Source organism: Empidonax traillii, unplaced genomic scaffold, assembly GCF_003031625.1.
Source record: "Empidonax traillii isolate 1590-97213 ecotype Southwest subspecies unplaced genomic scaffold, ASM303162v1 scaffold277:size2070623, whole genome shotgun sequence".
NCBI classification, from domain to species: domain Eukaryota; kingdom Metazoa; phylum Chordata; class Aves; order Passeriformes; family Tyrannidae; genus Empidonax; species Empidonax traillii.
Window position 1 is genome coordinate 244137 of NW_020955470.1, and position 19039 is coordinate 263175.

General features: G+C 40.1%; 1 protein-coding gene across 1 annotated transcript in view; it reads right to left on the reverse strand.

The window, feature by feature from the left end:
• The window catches only part of LOC114060568 (sucrase-isomaltase, intestinal-like), a 57999-nt gene that overhangs the window by 17074 nt on the left and 21886 nt on the right, over positions 1-19039 (reverse strand). Inside the window, exons 8-15 of the mRNA XM_027890133.1 lie at positions 17375-17500; positions 16260-16391; positions 10369-10482; positions 10142-10258; positions 9975-10059; positions 6431-6548; positions 3056-3224; positions 2404-2520 (exon numbers count right to left, since the gene is read on the reverse strand). Coding sequence (XP_027745934.1) covers positions 2404-2520; positions 3056-3224; positions 6431-6548; positions 9975-10059; positions 10142-10258; positions 10369-10482; positions 16260-16391; positions 17375-17500 — 978 coding nt within the window. The remainder of the gene's footprint in view (positions 1-2403; positions 2521-3055; positions 3225-6430; positions 6549-9974; positions 10060-10141; positions 10259-10368; positions 10483-16259; positions 16392-17374; positions 17501-19039) is intronic.

The following is a 19039-nucleotide window of genomic DNA, read 5'->3' on the forward strand; positions in this document are numbered from 1 at the left end:
ACAACCTCCATTATTACCAAACTAATGCTTGTATAAAATTTTTCAACTTGAAAGACTCCAGTGAGTTCAAAGAGATCAGGCCTCACCACAGTGTGTGTGAGCCCTCTGCAACCACACTGAACCTTGTGGTTGGGAGGGGAGCTGGGGTTTCATGTTTGTGCTCAGGAACAGACACCCTGTCTCTAGAAATTTGTCTATCCTGGAGATGCAAGCCCTCTGGGACAATGAAGGTGAAACACAGAAAAAAGAGAAGACTGATAATCTGCAAGTCAAAGTCAAAAGCCTAATTATGTTGGCCATGCACATAAAGGAAAATCTATTTTAAAAAGTAAACTCATGGCCTTGCTGAAGCCAACAGGAGTGATCACATTGTGTGCAGTGGGGAAAACATTTCATCCATTTGAAGAAACTTGATTTCTCCTCCTGTGCCCACCATTTTAGGATGACAGGACACCCACACATCAGCAGTGCCCCTCACCTCCTCCCTGCCAGCGATGCTGTCCCGCGAGAGAGGGCATGCACTGGGCCCCACCATCAAGAGGGCAGGTTTAAGCAGTCTGTCTATATTCATTGGCAGGTTTTGATCTTACTCCAAGGCAACCTTGACTCTCCCCTGGGATGGGATGCAGAGCATGCAGCCCAGGGCAGTGATGATACGGGAAATAGTTACACCTCCTTTAACTCCTCCTGCCCAACCTTCTCTAGTGCTAAACAGCCAGCTAATGAGTCACATGGCTCCCTTCCTCCTTCACAAAATTTTTCCATAGCACTCAGTTTTCTCATTAAAATTGAAGACTATATGATGAGTTCCAAGGGTAATGAAACATAAATGGAACAGAAGTAACAAAGCTTTTTATATTATCTAGTGCTTTTCAGACAAGAAAAGTATTAATTAAACTGTTTGAAATCCCCAGTGAATTAGGCAAAGGGGATATTTAAGATTTTATTTTAACAATAATTTTATTTAATTAAACTCAATATTTAAGTAAAATTTCACCATTATTATGTTTGCATCAGAATTAGTCACTAATAATACTCCCTGCTGGCTCTGAGCTCCAGAGCATCTATCTGTTATTTCAAAAATTGCACTATATTTTTACCAGTGTTCTGATGCTGTACAAATATTGCCTAATTTCACAAAAACAGTTGGACTTTCTAGGTGATGCTCAGTGAACCAAAATACCTGTTTATTTCTTTCAGTGAACACAATGCTTTAAATGGATCTAAGTAATCCAGTAAAACCAAATGCATCTCTGAATTGCAGCTCCCATCATACAGACCCATTGCTCTCTTCCTGTTTATTAAATTGTACATATGTGATTAATACTCACCCAGGTCCCATTCACCCAGGACCCCCTTGGCAAGCTCAAAGGGCCAAGCAACTGTATAAATATATATAGGTACCTCTAACTTTAGTGAAGAGGTAAATAGAAAATATTTATCAGCAGCTAACACCCCCCAGACATTTGTTCTCCTACAAAGAAAAACCTCAGCATATCTCAGGGATCTACAGGCTAATTCCTGACCCTCTTTATTTTTATTCCTGCATTTGCCCAGTTGCTGAATATCCATCATACTTTCAAGCAGAGACAAAGGTCTGTCTGGGGTTGTAAATGTTGCAAAATTTTGATGATGCAACTTCAAAGAAACTGAAGGTTAGCAAACAGAGTTCCAGCCTTGCACAGATCAGTTTACAGAAGAAAAAAAGCCCCAAACATTTATTGAACCAGCAGAACCATTTCATCATGGTTGCAGGTAAACACAGCATACCTACAAAGGCTGTAAGACCTTCAAACTTCATAGCTAGAAACAACTTGACCTTCTTTCTGTCTGCAACAAGTCTTTAAAGGACTTTATGATGCTGAAGCCAGGGCATGGGTCTGGATTGAGACTGCACTTTTTCATCCATCTCATAGGCTCGTTGGCCTTTTTGGTCTTGGTTGCTGATAATGCTGTCACTATTGGTGCCTCTCCTTGGAATTCTCACATGTTTATAACCTGCTTTTAAACAGCAAGGACAGCGTATAATAATCTCTCTCCCCTTCCTGCAATACTTAATATAATTACAGAAGTACTGCAACAAAAATTGAAGCAATTGAGGGAGCAGGCAGATATGCTGGCACTCACTGGCTTTTAAATAAAACCTGGGCTTCAGTAGGTGGAAGATGGAGCAGATGAATTTTGCCAACAGCATGAGAAGATCAGCATTTCTATATTATTTTTACATTATGAATGGGAAAAAGTTACACTTCCCTGTGTAATTCCCCCTCTCAGTGCAGCACTCCTTTTCACCCACTGCTCCAGTTTACCCAAGAATGGCAGGTTAATTTCTGAGTAATACAAATCACTGTCGACATAACTGTAATCATAAGACTACAGCTTTATGTAATGTCGTTTACTTACGCTGTTTCCCTCTGCATTGTGATTTCTGGAAAATGGGTAGAAAGAGCCAAGCTGCATCCAGCGCAGGCAGAGTTCGTAGGTAGTGTTATAGTTAAACCCACAGATATCAGCACCAATCTAAAGAAAAATAAAATCGTGTTTATGACTGTGACTGAGGCCCAAAAATGCAAAACTACAGAAATTTGCTGAAAAAAATAATTTATGGAAAGTAAAACCTATTCCTAAGTACTTAATAGAAGTGTTCCATAACGATAACAATATTTCTGTGACTGAGATTGTATTGGCTCCTAGAGCACTAAGATCACTGTGGAAGATCTGACAATATTTCAATAACTCTATAGATTCTCCATCCCAGCCTGCAAAACCAGAAATGCATGAAGAGACCTCAAACGCAGAATATGATAACAACATAATACAAAGGGATCGCTTTTGGATGGCATGTAGTGACTCAGTCTGAATCTTGCAGAGCTATTTCTGTTTCCCTTCAGCAGCCAAGACTGATGACATTTAGCCCTTTCTAATCTGCAGCTCCTGACACTGTGGAGGCCGTTACCGCTGGCCACCTCAAGCGGCTTGTTTCAGAAAACATTTGAGTTAATTTGAAGTGATATCGTGTATGAGCCAGCAACTGCCTGAAGGACACCAGACTTACATAGGGAATGCCAAAGAGGTTGAATTCCAGGATTCCAATGATTGACCGGCGCAGGTCCTTCCACTGAGAGAAGTTGTCACCCAGCCAGTGACCGCCGTGCTTCCCACTGCCAACGAATGTAGACCGGCTCAGGACAAATGCTCTCTTTCCAGTTGCCTGCTGGACAACGCTGCAAAGAAATGCAACAAGATCATCAAAAATAAGAATGGCAACCAAAAAAATCATATGATCAACCTCTGAGCGTTCAGGCACAATTTTATCCCAAGGGATGTTATTCAAAAAACAATTATTACTGTGATCCCAAGTCATACAAAAATGTGGCTGCAAAACTGCAAATAAAGGAAAGTTTTACTCAGTGGCCAAAGTAAAAAAACGAATGTCTATCTGGTTTACAAAACAATTTCTCTCAGGTATTTTCACTGTTCCTAAATAATAATGTGTTTAATTTATCCTCAGCAGTGTCTCAAACTGAAAAATTGAAACATAATTTCCTTTCTGTGTTAGTACATTAATTTAGTGTCCTGTGGGTCCCTAAAAAAAACAGTACAATATGTATTTTTCTTAATATAGGATTTATTTAGAGATTTTTATAGCCAAATAAATTTTTAATATTCTGGAATTAAAATTTAAAAAAACAACCAAAAAATATCAAAATTATATCTAAACTTCTTATAAAAATGAATAATCAATATAGAAAACAAAGATGTAATTATTCAAAATGTCACCCCCATCCTCTGCTTTCCTGTTGTGATTTGATATATGAGGTTTCATTACAGAATTAGTGGTGCAATTAATTTTTCCTTGCTTTTTGAAAATGATTTTACTTCATCATCAGAAAATCAAGGAAGTGCAAGATGTCTTATTAACAGATCTATTACAAAATTCCTAAACATAGGGTCATCTCTGTATATAACTACATACTGCAATATTATATATTGCAGGAACTCATTCAACTCTGCTTTAATAAAATTTGGGCAACAAAATTTAGACTCCCTGGGAAATCCTAGCATGAAATATTAATCATGTTGTTCACCATCCACCTCCCTGTCCCTTTTCTTAATGAGATTTGCTCAAGAGCTTTTCATCCATAATTGTAATGGTCCAATATTTGCCATTGGGTCTGTAATGGCAGGGAGACTTCAAAGTTCCTCAACACTCGTCTCTGAAGCAAAGAAACAAACAGCTTTCATGGAAGGCTACACATATTAACCTTAGGGGCCATATGCAGCAAGAGGTACAATTCTTGAACCTCACTGGACCTACTGGTTCTGGTTTGCAGGTGCTCTGCTGGGCCCAACAACTACACAAGACTCCAGGTGCTTTGTACAAATGGCAGTTTAGAGCCATTTCATAGATGTCTTGAGTAAGAGTGCTCTTCCTCCAGCTGTTTTTAGCTCCATTTGCAAATACAGGTGCTAATGAGGACAATACTAGATCAACTCAACTATGATCCAGAGCTGCATGAACAATTTGCAACAAGTAATTTATTGAATAATTTCAGTCTTTCGTGAACCATTGCTGAACATGCCCTAATGTTGTAAAATGTATTTGTTGATTTAAATTATTTACAGAATATCATGTGCAAATAACTCTTGGCATTAAGATATGCACAAACCAATTTTATGTATTCAAATTCAAATCATTTGACACGGGGCAGATGACACATTTCCTATTCTCTGTCTGCCTTAGAATAATTCTTAGAATTGGTTTTTTATATGATTATGAAGTTGTCATTCATTTTCAGCGAATATCCTGCAATTGATGCTGGTTGCTAAATATTCCTGTCAGTAATTTAATTTAGTATATTATTTGTGAAGAGCGAATTCAGAAAGAGTATAAAACCAGCCTTGAAAAGAAATGTGTTTGAGAAAACCAAATGAATATGTATGAAAAATACTTCACCAAAGTTTCCCAGTTTTTCAACAAATCCAACCTCTGCATATGCTTTCAATGGTATTCTCCAGCCTGGAAGGACTCTCTACATTTGAGCAAAATATGTTTCTTTTGTAAGGAGCCCTGAAAGCAAGTGCTGCAGGAAAGAGGAAGGTTCACAGCCACAGGGGAGGCTGTGAGGAGCTGTGCAGCAGCAACTGTTCCAGTGGCATTAGTCTGGAATAGGGCAGCTGGGACAGTGTGTGCACTGAAGGGGCTGGGGCAGGTGTGTCTGCACATGGAGATTTTCCTGCTGAATTCATGGGGTTTGTCTCAGGCAATAGCCTTTGCTGGCACAGAGACTGAATAAAGCTGAAAAAACAGCTCAAGGAAATAGGAAACCTGAAGGCCCTGTTCACAGTACTACCAGTGTGTGGTTATGTGAACTCCAGTGTGCAGAGAGTAAATCCTGGTGGAGAGACCAGTGATGGGAGGACCTCTTCTGACACTGAGGCATAAGGGCTCAAAAATGATGCTAAGAGGTCCAGGGTTTGCAGGCTTTCTGTTCCTTCTCTCAAAAGCTGAACTGTGCTTCAGCCAAGCCCACAAGAGCTGGCAAACCACTTCTGGCTTTTACCCGCTGCTTCCTTTCCCCTGGGCTTGGCATATAAAATACAAATGCATCAACACCATAATTAGGCTCACTTAGCCATGTCCTCTGGATGCTATCACAATCCAACTGCTGAAAATGAGTGCTAAATGCTGAAATTGGCCAGCACATGGACCCCTGCTTTGCACTTCCATTGTGGTATTAAATTTCCCCGTGTTTTAGCTCAATCCCTGCTGGAAAAGGCATGATTTGCCCATTTGATTTAATCTAACAAGTAGCTTTCCACTGTCATTCCAGCTTCACAGCAACAGTCTGCATGTGCAAGCTGGGTTTGAGTGCTTCCCAGCTGCAAAATGAGTTTTACAGTAGCTGACAGCAACTGTGCTGCAATGCAGCTCTGCCCTCCTGAACTAACTGAGCCCCAAGCCAAACTGCAAAACACTGCCTGCCAGGAACCAGAGGTAGCCCCAGAAGCAGTTGGGAGAGCTGAACGGTTCAGATTCCTCACTGACAGTGACAGAAACTCCTCTGCCACAAAAACAAAGGGACAAAAAAATTTCCCGAGGCGTCACACAAGGCTGCCTCTGCTGCAGCTGCTCATGAGATGCTCTAATAGAGGATAGGAACATCTTGCTGTAGATACACTAAAGCAGCAGCTGAAAAGTTAGGCCCTACACATATATCCTGATTTAGCTAAGAGAAGTAAAATTGGAAAATATTCTGTTCCTTCTTCCAAGATTTTTTCTTCTTTAAACTTCTTACAAAATGACAAACAAGTAAAATGAAGCAATGTTTCATATTAGATACTGTTACAGACTTCCCAGGTAACATCAGCGGTTTTTAAAATGTATTTCAATCACGTGAATCTGATTAGAAATACTTAGAAAACTCACTTGAAAGTTGGTTCTGTCTGTGACCAGCCAAAGAGAGAGTGTGTGTTATAATGCTCTCCGAGGTAAGTCTTGGAGTCAGGACACAGTGTCTTTTGCGCCAGAGAACGATCCGAAATGCCTGAGAATGATACAAAACACTATAAAATCACATGCATCATAATTCAAATCTCTTCACATTCCTACACATTTAGGGGTGAGAACATGAAGGGATTTGGGAAGAGGAAAAGCTCAACCTGTACTGATTTGTGGTTAGCATGTAGCCGTGAATACCTGATGCAGACAGGCACATGTGTCCTCAGAGGGGAGGAGAGGACTGATAATTCCTTTCAAGTTCTGTGTTCAGTAATTCAAAACATCTGTACAGGTAGCATGTGTTTAGTAAGCAATAGTTAGAAGGAAAAATTCTGCACTGCTGAATTAAGAATACACCTACCTATTATTTTACAGAGTGACAAATCTTAATAGCAAAAAAGAACGAAACAACACAAAATAAACCAAACCAACAAACAAAATCACCCAAAACCAAATAGAAATTCAGATGTCCAGGGAACCTGTATGGTTGTGTGAAATCCTAAAACTTCGGGGTCCATATCACTCAGCTGGAGATGCAGGTCGGCAGCACAGTTCTGCCCTATCCCGGTAAAATTCACACCTAAACTCGGCTCTGACCCCTCCCTTGCCCTGAGGCACTCAGAACTGAAAGGCAGCGAGCCTGGTGGCACTGCCGCAAGAGCAGGGAGTGTCGGAGCTGTGCAGGGGAGGGAAAAGCATGAGGTGCAGCAGTCTGCAGGCTGCTAGTTGCTACGGCCCGACAGGCTGCACAGGAGAGAACCAGGACAGATTACAGCAGGTATATATTCCCATGTGGATGGATTATCCACTTACTCTGTCTATCAGCAGGAGACAGGCAGTAGAGGCTGCAGGAACTTTTTGCCTTCAGCAATAGTCAGGAGTAAGCCTGATGTCATTGGCACAGCTGCAGCTGATTCAAAGGTAAGCAAAATGAGGCATAAATTGGCTGCACAGATGCTGCCTGGTCTTTGATCCCATATTAAGGAGACGCTTGCAAAGCCCATTTAGTACAAAAAAAATTTTATCCTCAGCAGGTTACTGCCATGAAAATGCCACATGAAGCTCAGCAGGAATCAGGCAGGTCAGGTGTTTGCTTTATACAATGTATTTATTTTCAGAGATGGAGTTGAAAATGCTATAAAATTTTCTCAAAATAAAAAAGAGGGCAGATTCTCAAATATTCTTCTTTTGCATCCTTAATTAGGTGCATGCACCATTGTAAATATTTCTCCATGAACAAGCAATTTTCCTGCTTAATTGCACTTCCTGTTTGTTTGCAGTTCATTACCACAGTGTGCATTTCTCTGTACCTGAAACCACCTTAGCCTCTCTGCTCTGCTGTGCCACCACAGCTAGAATCCTCGTGTTTGGATCTTTAGACAAGAGACTCCAGTGTGGCTGATCTACATCAGACATAACTTAATTTATAGGCATTTTTGAAGTAACTTTGACTGATATGTCTTTGAAGAGGACACTAAGGTTCTGAGGAAAGTCACACAATGTCCCAGTGGCACTTGATTATTAGCCCCATAAAATTAAGGTGGGATAGAAAAGAAAATGCTGCCGCATGGATCAGAGTTTCATTCTTCATTCCTATTCTGAGTATTTTGTATTTTGCCCCAGTAATACTGATTATTTTACAACTGCATATTAATCTTCAGTATAAAGTGTTTTATAGAAAATTGATTTGAAGGACATCTGTTTTTAGAAGTTCAAACCATGGTTATGTGTAATCATGGTTATAAAATTTAGATAAGGAGGTTGAAGGCTACAATGACAAAAAGCCAGGGGCACTGAGACAGGGACTTGCACAGATGAAATCACCTAGACAGTGGTGAGCCCCCAAAACTCTGCTAGTCCCAGGAAGGTCCTAATGTCCTGTTGGACTAAGCCACTTAGGTCCCATCTCATACCTACACCAGTTGAGGGCTTGAACAGCTAAGAGCATGGGCAGAGTTGGCATTAAGTGAAGTATAAAAGAAAGCTCTTAAACACTGGTTCAAAACCAAGGGATAAAAAGGGATAAAAACATAGGATAAAGGGATCTCTGATATTTTGGCCATTTTCCCCGAAGTCTCACATCTTTCTTCACAGCTCTGAAGGTTGACAAAAAATGAAGGTAACTTAAAGCAAAGATGGGAATCAGTTCCTTGGCTTTGGTCAAGACCCACAGGGCCAGTATGCAGTGGTTTCCACACAGAGAGAACAAACATCAAAACCATAATTAAAAGCTCTGCTTCTGCTTTCAAAAATTTACAATCTCTTTATAGTATTTTTTTCATGCTTTTGCCATGTTTATGTTTCTCTTATATTCAAAGTAAAAAGAATTGAGATTTAATAAAGAAAATTAAGAATCTCAGAATATGCAGAGTTGGAAGGAACCCACAAGGATCATCAAGTCCAACTTTCAGCCCTGCACAGGACCATCCCCGAGAGTCACACCATGTGCCTGAGAATATCATCCAAACACTTGAACTCTGTCAGGCTTGGTGCTGTGACCACTTCCCTAGGGAGCCTGTTCCAGCACTCAACCATGACAGGACAAAAGCCTGAAGGGAAAAAGGGAACATTTCCAATATTTCACTGTCAATAACTCATTTATGTATCAACTTCCTGCTGCATATTAACATTGCTCAGGCAGCTGGGCTTTCCTGGGGAAATGTTGGCTGGATTAACTGCCAGGACCACTGGCACTAATTGTAAGTACTCATGGCTTCCTGGGGAAGAATGAGCATATCATTAACTCAGCTACTGGAACAGGTTTTCCCATTCCTGTAAGGCTCCCATAGGCTTGGACATATTTAAACTTATTTGAGCCCATTTCTAGTAACACAGTGAAAATTTCTTTCCTAAGGGAAAGGAAATGTATTGAATCAGGGAGATCCCCTCTTCCTTGTTTGTGAAGAAGGCAGAGACTGCCCATCTTTGAGATTAGCAGTAGTGATGGTAAAGCAGAAGGGTTACTCCTTCCATAAATCTGTGGCTGAGTTACAGTATATAGGTGTCTTGCCTTTCTTTTTTTTCGATGCTGACCAGTTGCTCAGGGAATGGTAGGAAAGGTTATTTTTCTAGTCCTGTTACAAGGCAGACCCAGAGACAGACAAAAGTGGTTGATTTTTGATACTCCATCAAAGCTGAGCCACTGGAGTCTTGAACAAATGTGGAACTGAACACATGGAACAGGCAGGGAAAGATGGAAAATGAGAAGATGGATTTTAAATGAAAAAAAACCACCACCACCACCAACAACAACAAAAAGGCAAAAAAAACCCACAAAACACACACACACACAAAAACCAGACAAACAAAAAACTCAAACCAAACCAGCAAAAAACCCACACAAAAACCAAAAAACAAACAAACAAAACAACAACAACAACCAAAAAAAAAAAAAAAAAAAAAAAAAAAAAAAAAAAAAAAAAAAAAAAAAAAAAAAAAAAAAAAAAAAAAAAAAAAAGGAAATTTTACTTACTAGGAATGTAAGGAGGGTTATTGATTTCATTATCAGCACATCCAGGATACTGGCCTCTTAAGAAATTGGATGGTTCGTTCATATCCTTTAATAACAAGAGTAAGACAGATGTTAAAAGCCTCATTTTCTTTTTTTAAAGAAGGGATGGTAGATATAATGAGACATACAATCCAGATCCCATCGTAGTCAAGGACATCCTTAAACTCCAGACACAGCTGGGTCCACCACTCCACTGTCCTGGGGTTGGTGTAGTCAGGAAACACGGAGTCTCCAGGAGGCCAGGCCTAGGGGTCACAGATGTAAATCCTGGTTATTTTCTCATTTCTGTTGCAGAGCTGCTTTATCATTTTGAAGTAGCACTATACCAAATGCATCAGAAAATTAAAAAGCCCACCTTTCCAACAGCAGGAGTTACACCATCAGAGTTGTTCACCCAGACTCCCATTTCCTGGCCAAGATCATAAGGTTTGTAAGTGCCTGGTTCCTCATCCTTGGTTATGAAAGGGTCCTGAAAACAGCAATTACACTTCCATTACTGAAATCCCAGAAGTAACAATTAATCCTCTATGAGTATATTTTAGAAAACTTGGATTGTATTCTTAGTGCAGATTGCAAAAATATTGGGAGAAAACAGGATTAAATTTATTAAGAGTTGAGAGCACATACTGATTTAGAAATCATGAGTATTTCTTATATGAGGCAAAAACAATGTAAAATTATTAAATATCCTCATGTTTATTTTTAATGAGACATTCTATGTTCAAATTAGTTTATAGAGGCACTAGATTTTACGCCCCTCCCACCAAGGTCTCTGCTATGGGTGGGTCCTATGCTGGGCATTCCCACACCTGGACACCTCTGGGTTTCCTCCAAGGCAGTCCTTATTCCAGCTGCCTCAGCATCAACAGCTCAGTGCTGGAATAACTAAAACTTTTCAACACATCCAACCTCAAAAGGACCCCCTTAGCTCTCCATTCAGAACCAGTGTTGGACAAGGCTGTTCTGTGCCAGTCTGATGCATGTGGGGCCTTATGCCTCTGTTCTCCCCAAGCATCACAACCACAGCCTTTTAGACTCCATAGCTCATCCTTGCTGCCCCTCTCACTGCTTGGGGTGATCACCACCTCCTATGGCTGTCAGTGGCACTGCCACCAAAACTTGTCCGCCTCAGGATGGCCATCAGTAGCCACAAAGCTCATTCAAAGGGAGCCTTATTGGCTCCTGGGGATGAGGGAGGCCCATCATGCTGGTTAAGTAATTAAGTTATGAATACTTTGAGATGCCGGTGAATGAAGAGATACTATTCAACTCTGCTCAGCAGACAGCTGCAACTAAAAGGAGATAAGTGCACTTTGCAATATGTCCCTAATTGGGAGCAGCTAACTCCTTTTTGTAATTTAGAAGAGATGAAGATTGAAGCCATTTTAGAAGAAGGGAATTCTTTACTTTTTTTCTTAGAAAATGTTATTCCCTCAGGTTCTGCTTTAGGCAAAACCTTTCAGTTATGAAACACCATAGAGAAAAACACCACTGAAACAATTCTTCCATTCATTTATAGCTTGTGCAATAATTTAAGTGAACTTTAATTAAGATGTGATAGAAGTCCAACTAATGAACTTCTTAGAAAACAAAAAATATCAGATCCCAAATGGTAGGTATCTTTAAAGGCATGCTTTAAACTCATTTAAATATCTGAATTAATTGCCTGATTTACTTATAAGCCCTCTGATAGCTATAGCCCTGGTGAGGGAATTATATTCTTCTATGCCTCAAAAACAAAAGCTACAGCTAAATCCCTACTTAAAGTGTAAAATTCTGCTTTACTTTACCTATCTAGCTCCAGTGTCACCTTCATAAGGAGTATAAGTGTCCATTACATTTACTTATTTAATAGTTCAACCTCGGAAAAGAGAAAACTGTCCATCTGCAATAATTAAGTTATAATTGTAGAAAAGATCTCTCTCAAGGGACTTGAAAGCTAGAAGAAATCAGCCTAATTAGTTACTCCTAATCCAAACTTCTGGTTTCCTTCAGCTGAAAGGTTATTCCAGGGCACAAATCTAATATATTATGCAGGTTTAGTATTGTCCTAAAGATAGAAAACCCCCTCCATGCATTCAAGGGTTGTTTGTGAGGGAGGAGGCTCATGCCTTTTAAATCGTCCCTAATTCATCTTTTTATCAGCTTTTGGGGAGGAGGTGCTGAGCAACCTTAACTCCAGCTGACTGCTTAAACACCTGGGAGCACACAGCACTTACCCCCTCTGATGCACTTCCACCTATGGCCCCAATCATAGATTTTGATGCACGTTTATAAATACTCATCTCTGGAAATCTTAGCCTCTACAGCTCACAGAGCTTGACTTTAAAATTTTAAAGCTACCAAGTGTTATTCTGAATCATAAACATGTTGCTGTTGACTTGTATTTTGTCACTCATGTAATTCCTAGCTGTTTCTATTTTTAGTGTGATTTAATAGAAGGTATACAAGGTCTTTCATTAGGGCTCCTCTTCAGTAATAATGTTTATCATTTTTCATTATAGTCATAGTTACTTTTAGAACTTTGTTTCCAAAGAATACATTTGCTCTGACATAGCCGAAGCATGCACGTTATTTAACGCAATAATGAGGGCCAAGCACTGACACTCAGTCAAAATTTCCCTTAAATTGAGGTGGCCTCTGAAGGAGGTCAGGGGAAAGAAGTGCTGAAGGGCTGCACTTAGAGGCTGCAGTAATGGAGCCATGCTACTATCAAGGTGACCACAGTCACAGAGGGCTCCCAGCACTGGGGACCGGACCTCCTGATTGTGAGGCACCAGCCACCCCAGGGATGGTGGCACAACTGAGTTTGGGGTCCTGTTCTCAGACAGGTTACTCTGCACTCCCAAATCCATTTAACAGAGGTTTTACATGACACTAAGTGGCTGCAGTCAGAGCCCATTTCCTGGAATCATCTTGAGGATGGTAACAATCTGCTATGCTTTGGGAGCTCACCCATTACTGTCACTACCTAAAGGGAATCTAAAAGAAAATTGTTCTTTCGGTATCAAACTGGATTACGCTTAGCTGGATTGCAATTAGCTTCGCTTTGCTACCACTTGGGAGTGAAACCCTTCATACTGTTGCAGCTCCTGACTCAGCTTAGGGGAATGCTTTGCATCACTAAAGAATGCTAATAGACAGCCTTTGACAGGATGTCAGCAACTGTAGTAAAGTGAAAATAGAAAAACTTCAGTACTGGTGTAACCTATACTTCACATTAGCTTTTAAATTATGAGGGATAAACTGGCTCAGCTTTTGCTCTTTCTTCTCAAGCTTAGCTAAAGAACTAGAACAGAAGACAGTCCTTAGCTATAGGTTACTGGAAGGAGGAAAGAAGGGTTTCCTATCTGGATTCCCACTAGCTCACTGCACGAATTAAAAGTTGGTATATTCTTTTCATCTGTCTAACTGCTGAATTTATATAGCAATACCTCCTGCACTAATGTAGAATGTGCCATCTAAAAAACTGAAAGGGCTTTAGAAATGCTGTTGAAGTAAAATTTACAAGTAAGAAGACAATTAAGCTCACCCACTAAATCACAACTGCTTGCCTGTAGTTTCTTACCCAGTAGCAAGTGCAAAACAACTGGAAATATCCTGACATTGAAGAAAAAGAGGTGACTGTGACGATTGAAGGGCAAGACTGCATGGGAAGAGCTACTCCAAACTCCTGGTATTTTGCTCACACATTATTGTTTTGCAAACTTTTTTGAGATAAACCAATAAATAGACAGGTGGTATTTAATGTCACATCTCTAAGAGATGAGATAATTTTTAGAGCAGTATTGAGGACACAAGGAGCCTAAACTACCTAACAGAAAGAGCACTTAGTCCTGACAGCACATGTCCTCACTTACTACTTGGTTATTTACAATGACGTATCCAGTTAATTTGGGACTATTTTTGTCTTAAAGTTGCTTTCCATCAGAGTGACTTACTAATCTCTTACTGTATAAACTCTGCCTTGGCTCTCCACTGGTGGAAACTGATTTCCCTGCTGCACACCAAAGGTTCTCATGATTTGCAGTTGCAGAAGAAATGAAACTTTCAGGGGAATGTATCTTTAAGGACAAATTGCTGTCAAATAGCAGTCACTACATAGGCTGCTATTTCCTTTATCATCATGTAATTGATCAGTTGGGCTGTGTGGTTTTGTTTGAGCAAACAGAATTATAGTACAAACAGAAATTATAGTACAAACAGAATTATAGTACAAGAATTATAACAGAATTATAGTACAACAAACAGAATTATAGTACAACAAAGTGAAGATTAGCAAATAATAAATACAGAGAAGGTACTTTTAAATAAACTATCAAAAACTCCCACTTAAAAAGAAAACACCCATCTGTGGTGCTGACTAGTCCATCCCCAGTCGTATGCTAAACTTTACAACAAATCATGGAGGAAAAAATAAGGACAAGGAGGCACTTCTGCCTGAATCTATCTATTTGACAAGATAATGTGATTTTTAGATGAGGAAACTGCAGTGGTTCTCACTTATCTTGACTCCAGTACACCAGCACAAGTGAAAAAGGAACTGTACTACAATTTAGTAGTCTGCTGTTCAGTCTCTCTACCCACAAACCTTTGACAAGACCCCCTGAACAAGATGATGAATGTGACCCTTATTTTAAAAGGACTGAATCAACTTAGGGTCAAACACAAATGGCCTGTCCATTATGATTCAGTTGGATTAACTGATTACAAGCATGAGCCACCAATACAATGTAGGTAAATGTGATGCAGGGCTTTGTCACAAGAGACAACTTTTAGGAGAAAGAAGGAAATAGTGTTCTGTTTCTAAAGTGTTCTCCTAATGCTGTGGGGGCATCATCAGGAACACTGGGGAAATAGAGTTATCTGCTATACCAGCAAATGCATTCAAACTGGGGATATGTGAGGGAGAGCTACTATAAGGTGATCTGAAGACCTCACCCAATAAAAAGAGCATAAGGTACTTCATTTTGTTAAGCTTAGGAAAAAAAAAGGCTGAGGGAGAATATACTTGTTTGAGTCAGTGTATCAAGAAAGAAAACAGAAAGGTGAGAGATTGGCAATTTGAGATAAATAAGAATAATTGTACCCAAATGAAAGGTGTCAACTGACCATTTAGGCAGAAAACAGATGACTACAATTACAGCAAAAAGTCCTAAGATGGACCCTGTGGGATTGCATCCTCCTCCTCACACTATGGCTGTGGGTCAGCTCAGCCTGAGCCATCCTTGATGCATCTGTCAGACCTGTTCAGAGCACACGCCTGGGGAGGGACCCTGGCCATGGCAGCTGGCTTCCTGCTCAGCTCACTTTGCCGACAGGCAGCCTTACACTAATGTCTACCTTAAATCTGTCCTGCTGCCGTTTAAAGTGCTTTTCCTCTTATCCTGTCCCCAGTGGTTATGGAGAACAAATTGCATCCTGCGCTGGGGAGTGCAGCCCTCCCGGCGCTGTGCTGCTGGAGAACCCTAGAGAGCAAGATCTTGTGAATCTATCAAGGGATTTTTTTTTTTTAATTTCCTACTTTATTTAAATCTGTATTTAAATTTCAATTTAATTGGTCTCCAATTCCCTTGCCACCACTGGCTCTCGCCTAGCTATTGTGACAGAGAGTCATTTTGGCACAAGGACATGTATGGGGATGTGATGGAGCCAAATAGCAAATTTTTTTGGATAAATTAACTGGGGAAGACTGAAAACTCCAATTTTCACTTCTGTCCAAGTTAATTCATTTGGCCATATGTCAATTTTGGTTAGAGGTTCAACATACATTTTCCACAATTTTTCATGCAAATAAACACCTCTTACATTGATTTAGGTAAAATGTAAGTTCAAGACAACCTGAATTATAGTTACTAGCTTCAAGAGTGATTATGAATAGACTTTTTCTCCTATTCAGCTATTTTTGTATGTGTCTTAAATTGATTTTATTTATTTTCAGGGAAAGAATTGTATGAAAGCGATCCTATGTCAACTCAGCCCTGAACAGAGGCAAAATTTCTCATAACTGAGTGGGAAAAAGTGACAGAGAATTAATGTTTTGGTATAGACATGGTGCTGATACACAGGTATACAATAAATTAAAACTTTTTAAACATAAAATCTGTGAGAAATTGTTCTGGAGCAACAAATCTGTCAACAAATGACAAAAATGGAAAAATCTGCTACAATAGTATATGTGTGTTAGCACCTAGGTACTGCTGTGAAGACTATAATGTGAAATAAATAGTAACATTGTTAATTTACCAGAATCACAATATTGTGCATTCCTTTCTTCTTCAGCTCCTGGATGTACTCTGGCAGACCGGCAAAATTCACTTTATCATAGGTAAAGTCCAGGCGACGTTCCATGTAGTCAATATCAAGATGTTGGACATCCTAAACATTTTTAGAGGAAATATTACATAAATACTTCATCCATCTCTGGAGTTCTCAGCACATGGAAGACATGGATCTGTTGGAGCAAGTCCAAAGGAGGACCACAAAAATGATCAGAAGGCTGAAGCATCTCTCTTAAGAAGACAGACCAAGAGAGCTGGAGTTGTTCAGCCTGGAGAAGAGAAGGCTCCAAGGACACCTTATGGCAGCCTTTCATTATTTAAAGGGGACTTAAGAGAAAGACAGGCTCAGACTTTTTATGTAGGGCCTGTTCTCCTGATAGGAGAAGGGGTGATGGTTTTAAATTGTAAGAGGGTAGATCCAGACTAGATATAAGGAAGGAATTCTTTACAAGGAGGGTCGTAAAACACTGGATTGGGTTGCTCAGAGAGATGGTAGATGTCCCAGTCCTGGAAACATTCAAGGTTAAATTGGATGGGCAACTTGGTTTAGTTGAAGATGTTCCTGCTCATTGCAAGGCAGTTGAACTAGATGGACTTCAGTGGAAGTATTTGATACAGAAACTGGAGCGTAGGCAACTCTGTTTCTAAAAGGCAACTAACATATGAAATGAAACCTGAGATCGGCTGTAATAACTGTAGTCCTACAAACTTGCATGGTAGAAATGGACAAAATAAAACTGTAGAAGGCCTAGTTTAGCAACTATTTTGCAGTAATCTGTATCAGAAGTGCCATTATATATTTTTAAAATGCTAGCATCTCATACTGCATAATAGCAAATCCACAGAAGAATCGCCTGCTATGCAGCCAAGAGCAGCACTTAAACCTCACGTTAAAAGCCCACTTTAAATGTTCTTTTAAGCATTATGAAGATATTATAGGGAAAAGGACTACATGTGATTATGAATATCCTTTCATTCTACAATTCTTCTTGTAGGGTAATTATTTTTCCTCTATTATAATTTTATTCACCTCACTTCAGATTGTAAAATTAGCATACGTAGTGAAAAATTCATACTTACATATGGGATATCATAGCGGTGCATGCGATCGACAGTTTGCTTTAAAACATCGAGGCTGCCATAGCCCCAGCGGGAGAGCTGAAATCCCAGAGACCAGTAGGCTGGCATGTGAGGGCGTCCAATGGCCTGCAGCAGGAACGAGGGACACAAAAATGCAAGAGGTGAGATGAGAAGTTATTCTGAAACACCAGGAGGGGCTTCCAGAGCATTTAAGCCACAAAGATCAGGGCACAGGCATTACACACCCATTAAACACCCTTTCCTGTCTCTGAGTAACTCAGTACAGTATGCTTGGCTCCAAAAAAATGCTTCTCCTGCTGGATTCTTGTGCTTCACAGAGGCTCCAAGCAATACCCGCACTGAGCATCACTTCTTAGAACAGTGGAAGATACAATCTATAAACCCCAGGCTAATGTTAAATGAGGGCCTTGCTGAGGTCTCAGCCTCTGCCCAGTAGCATACATGCCTTCACTTACAGAGCGCATGCCAGCAGAAATCCAGTGTGGATCCTCTTGCCACCTGACCCATGCCAAGTCCACAAACCTCTTGGTCAACAGCAAGCAAATCTCCAACATTATACAGCAACATAAGCTTTGCAAATGTCTCTTGCCACATACAGATGAACTAACTCATCAGGAGTCTGATGTTTACTTGAGCTCTCTGAAGTTCTAATTATATTTACACACCAACCTGTTGAAATTCAGTTACTTATGGCTGACTGCTCTTACTGCTGGCCCACAGCCTTGTGTTGCCAGGCATTGAAAACCCTCTTCAAGGTCAGAGCTACTGTTTGGTCCTGAAATTCTCAACTGAAACACAAGGTAATGAGTTAAATATGATTTTATAAATATTTGATTTCCACTGTCTGAATGTAATCCATCTGTAAATGGCACGAGGAAACTCAATTGAGAGCACAGAGAAGCAAGGCATCCTGCTCTGCTTCCCCCGGTGAGAGCTGCTGTGGTAACCTGGGATGAGCAGTGGGCAACCATGATGTGTCTGTTCTACATATAAACTGAAATCTAGCATTACCTCATTAGTACACACTAGTGTTTTCTGGGGGAGATCTCTTGAAATCCCTTCTTCAGTTAAATCCCATGAAACTAACGTTTGTTTTATATTTCTAACACCTTTGCAGACAATACATGAAAAGCAAGTAGCTAGTAAGCACCCACGACGTATTAATCAGTTGAAGATATTGTCCCTTTTGGCAAAATAACCATTCCTCTCTTATTTCCTCATGGATCTCCATAGTTAGGTAATTATACTAAGAATTGAAAACCAAAAAAACTTGTGTATTGGCAGCTAAACCTCATCTACTTTAAATAAATAAAACAAGGCACGTCTGGCACTCTGTATCTATTGCATTGCTGAGCTCTCTGGAGGTACATTGCATAAAGTCACACCTTCCTATGGGATTTTCTCCAGGAAGCCTGACCTGGGAAAGCAATGCTGACCTTGAAATTGCTCTAAAATACATCACAGATGCTAGAACTGGTGGGATGTACAAAGTGCACCAGGCACAAAAACAGATGTGGGAGAGAGGCAGGGAATAGCCAAGGATGTTTTAATGCACCTGAGCTGGGGAACACACAGGGTAAATTGCTTCCAAACAAGAAAGGCTTGTGAATGCACAGTTGAACTTGAGCACTAAACATTACAGCT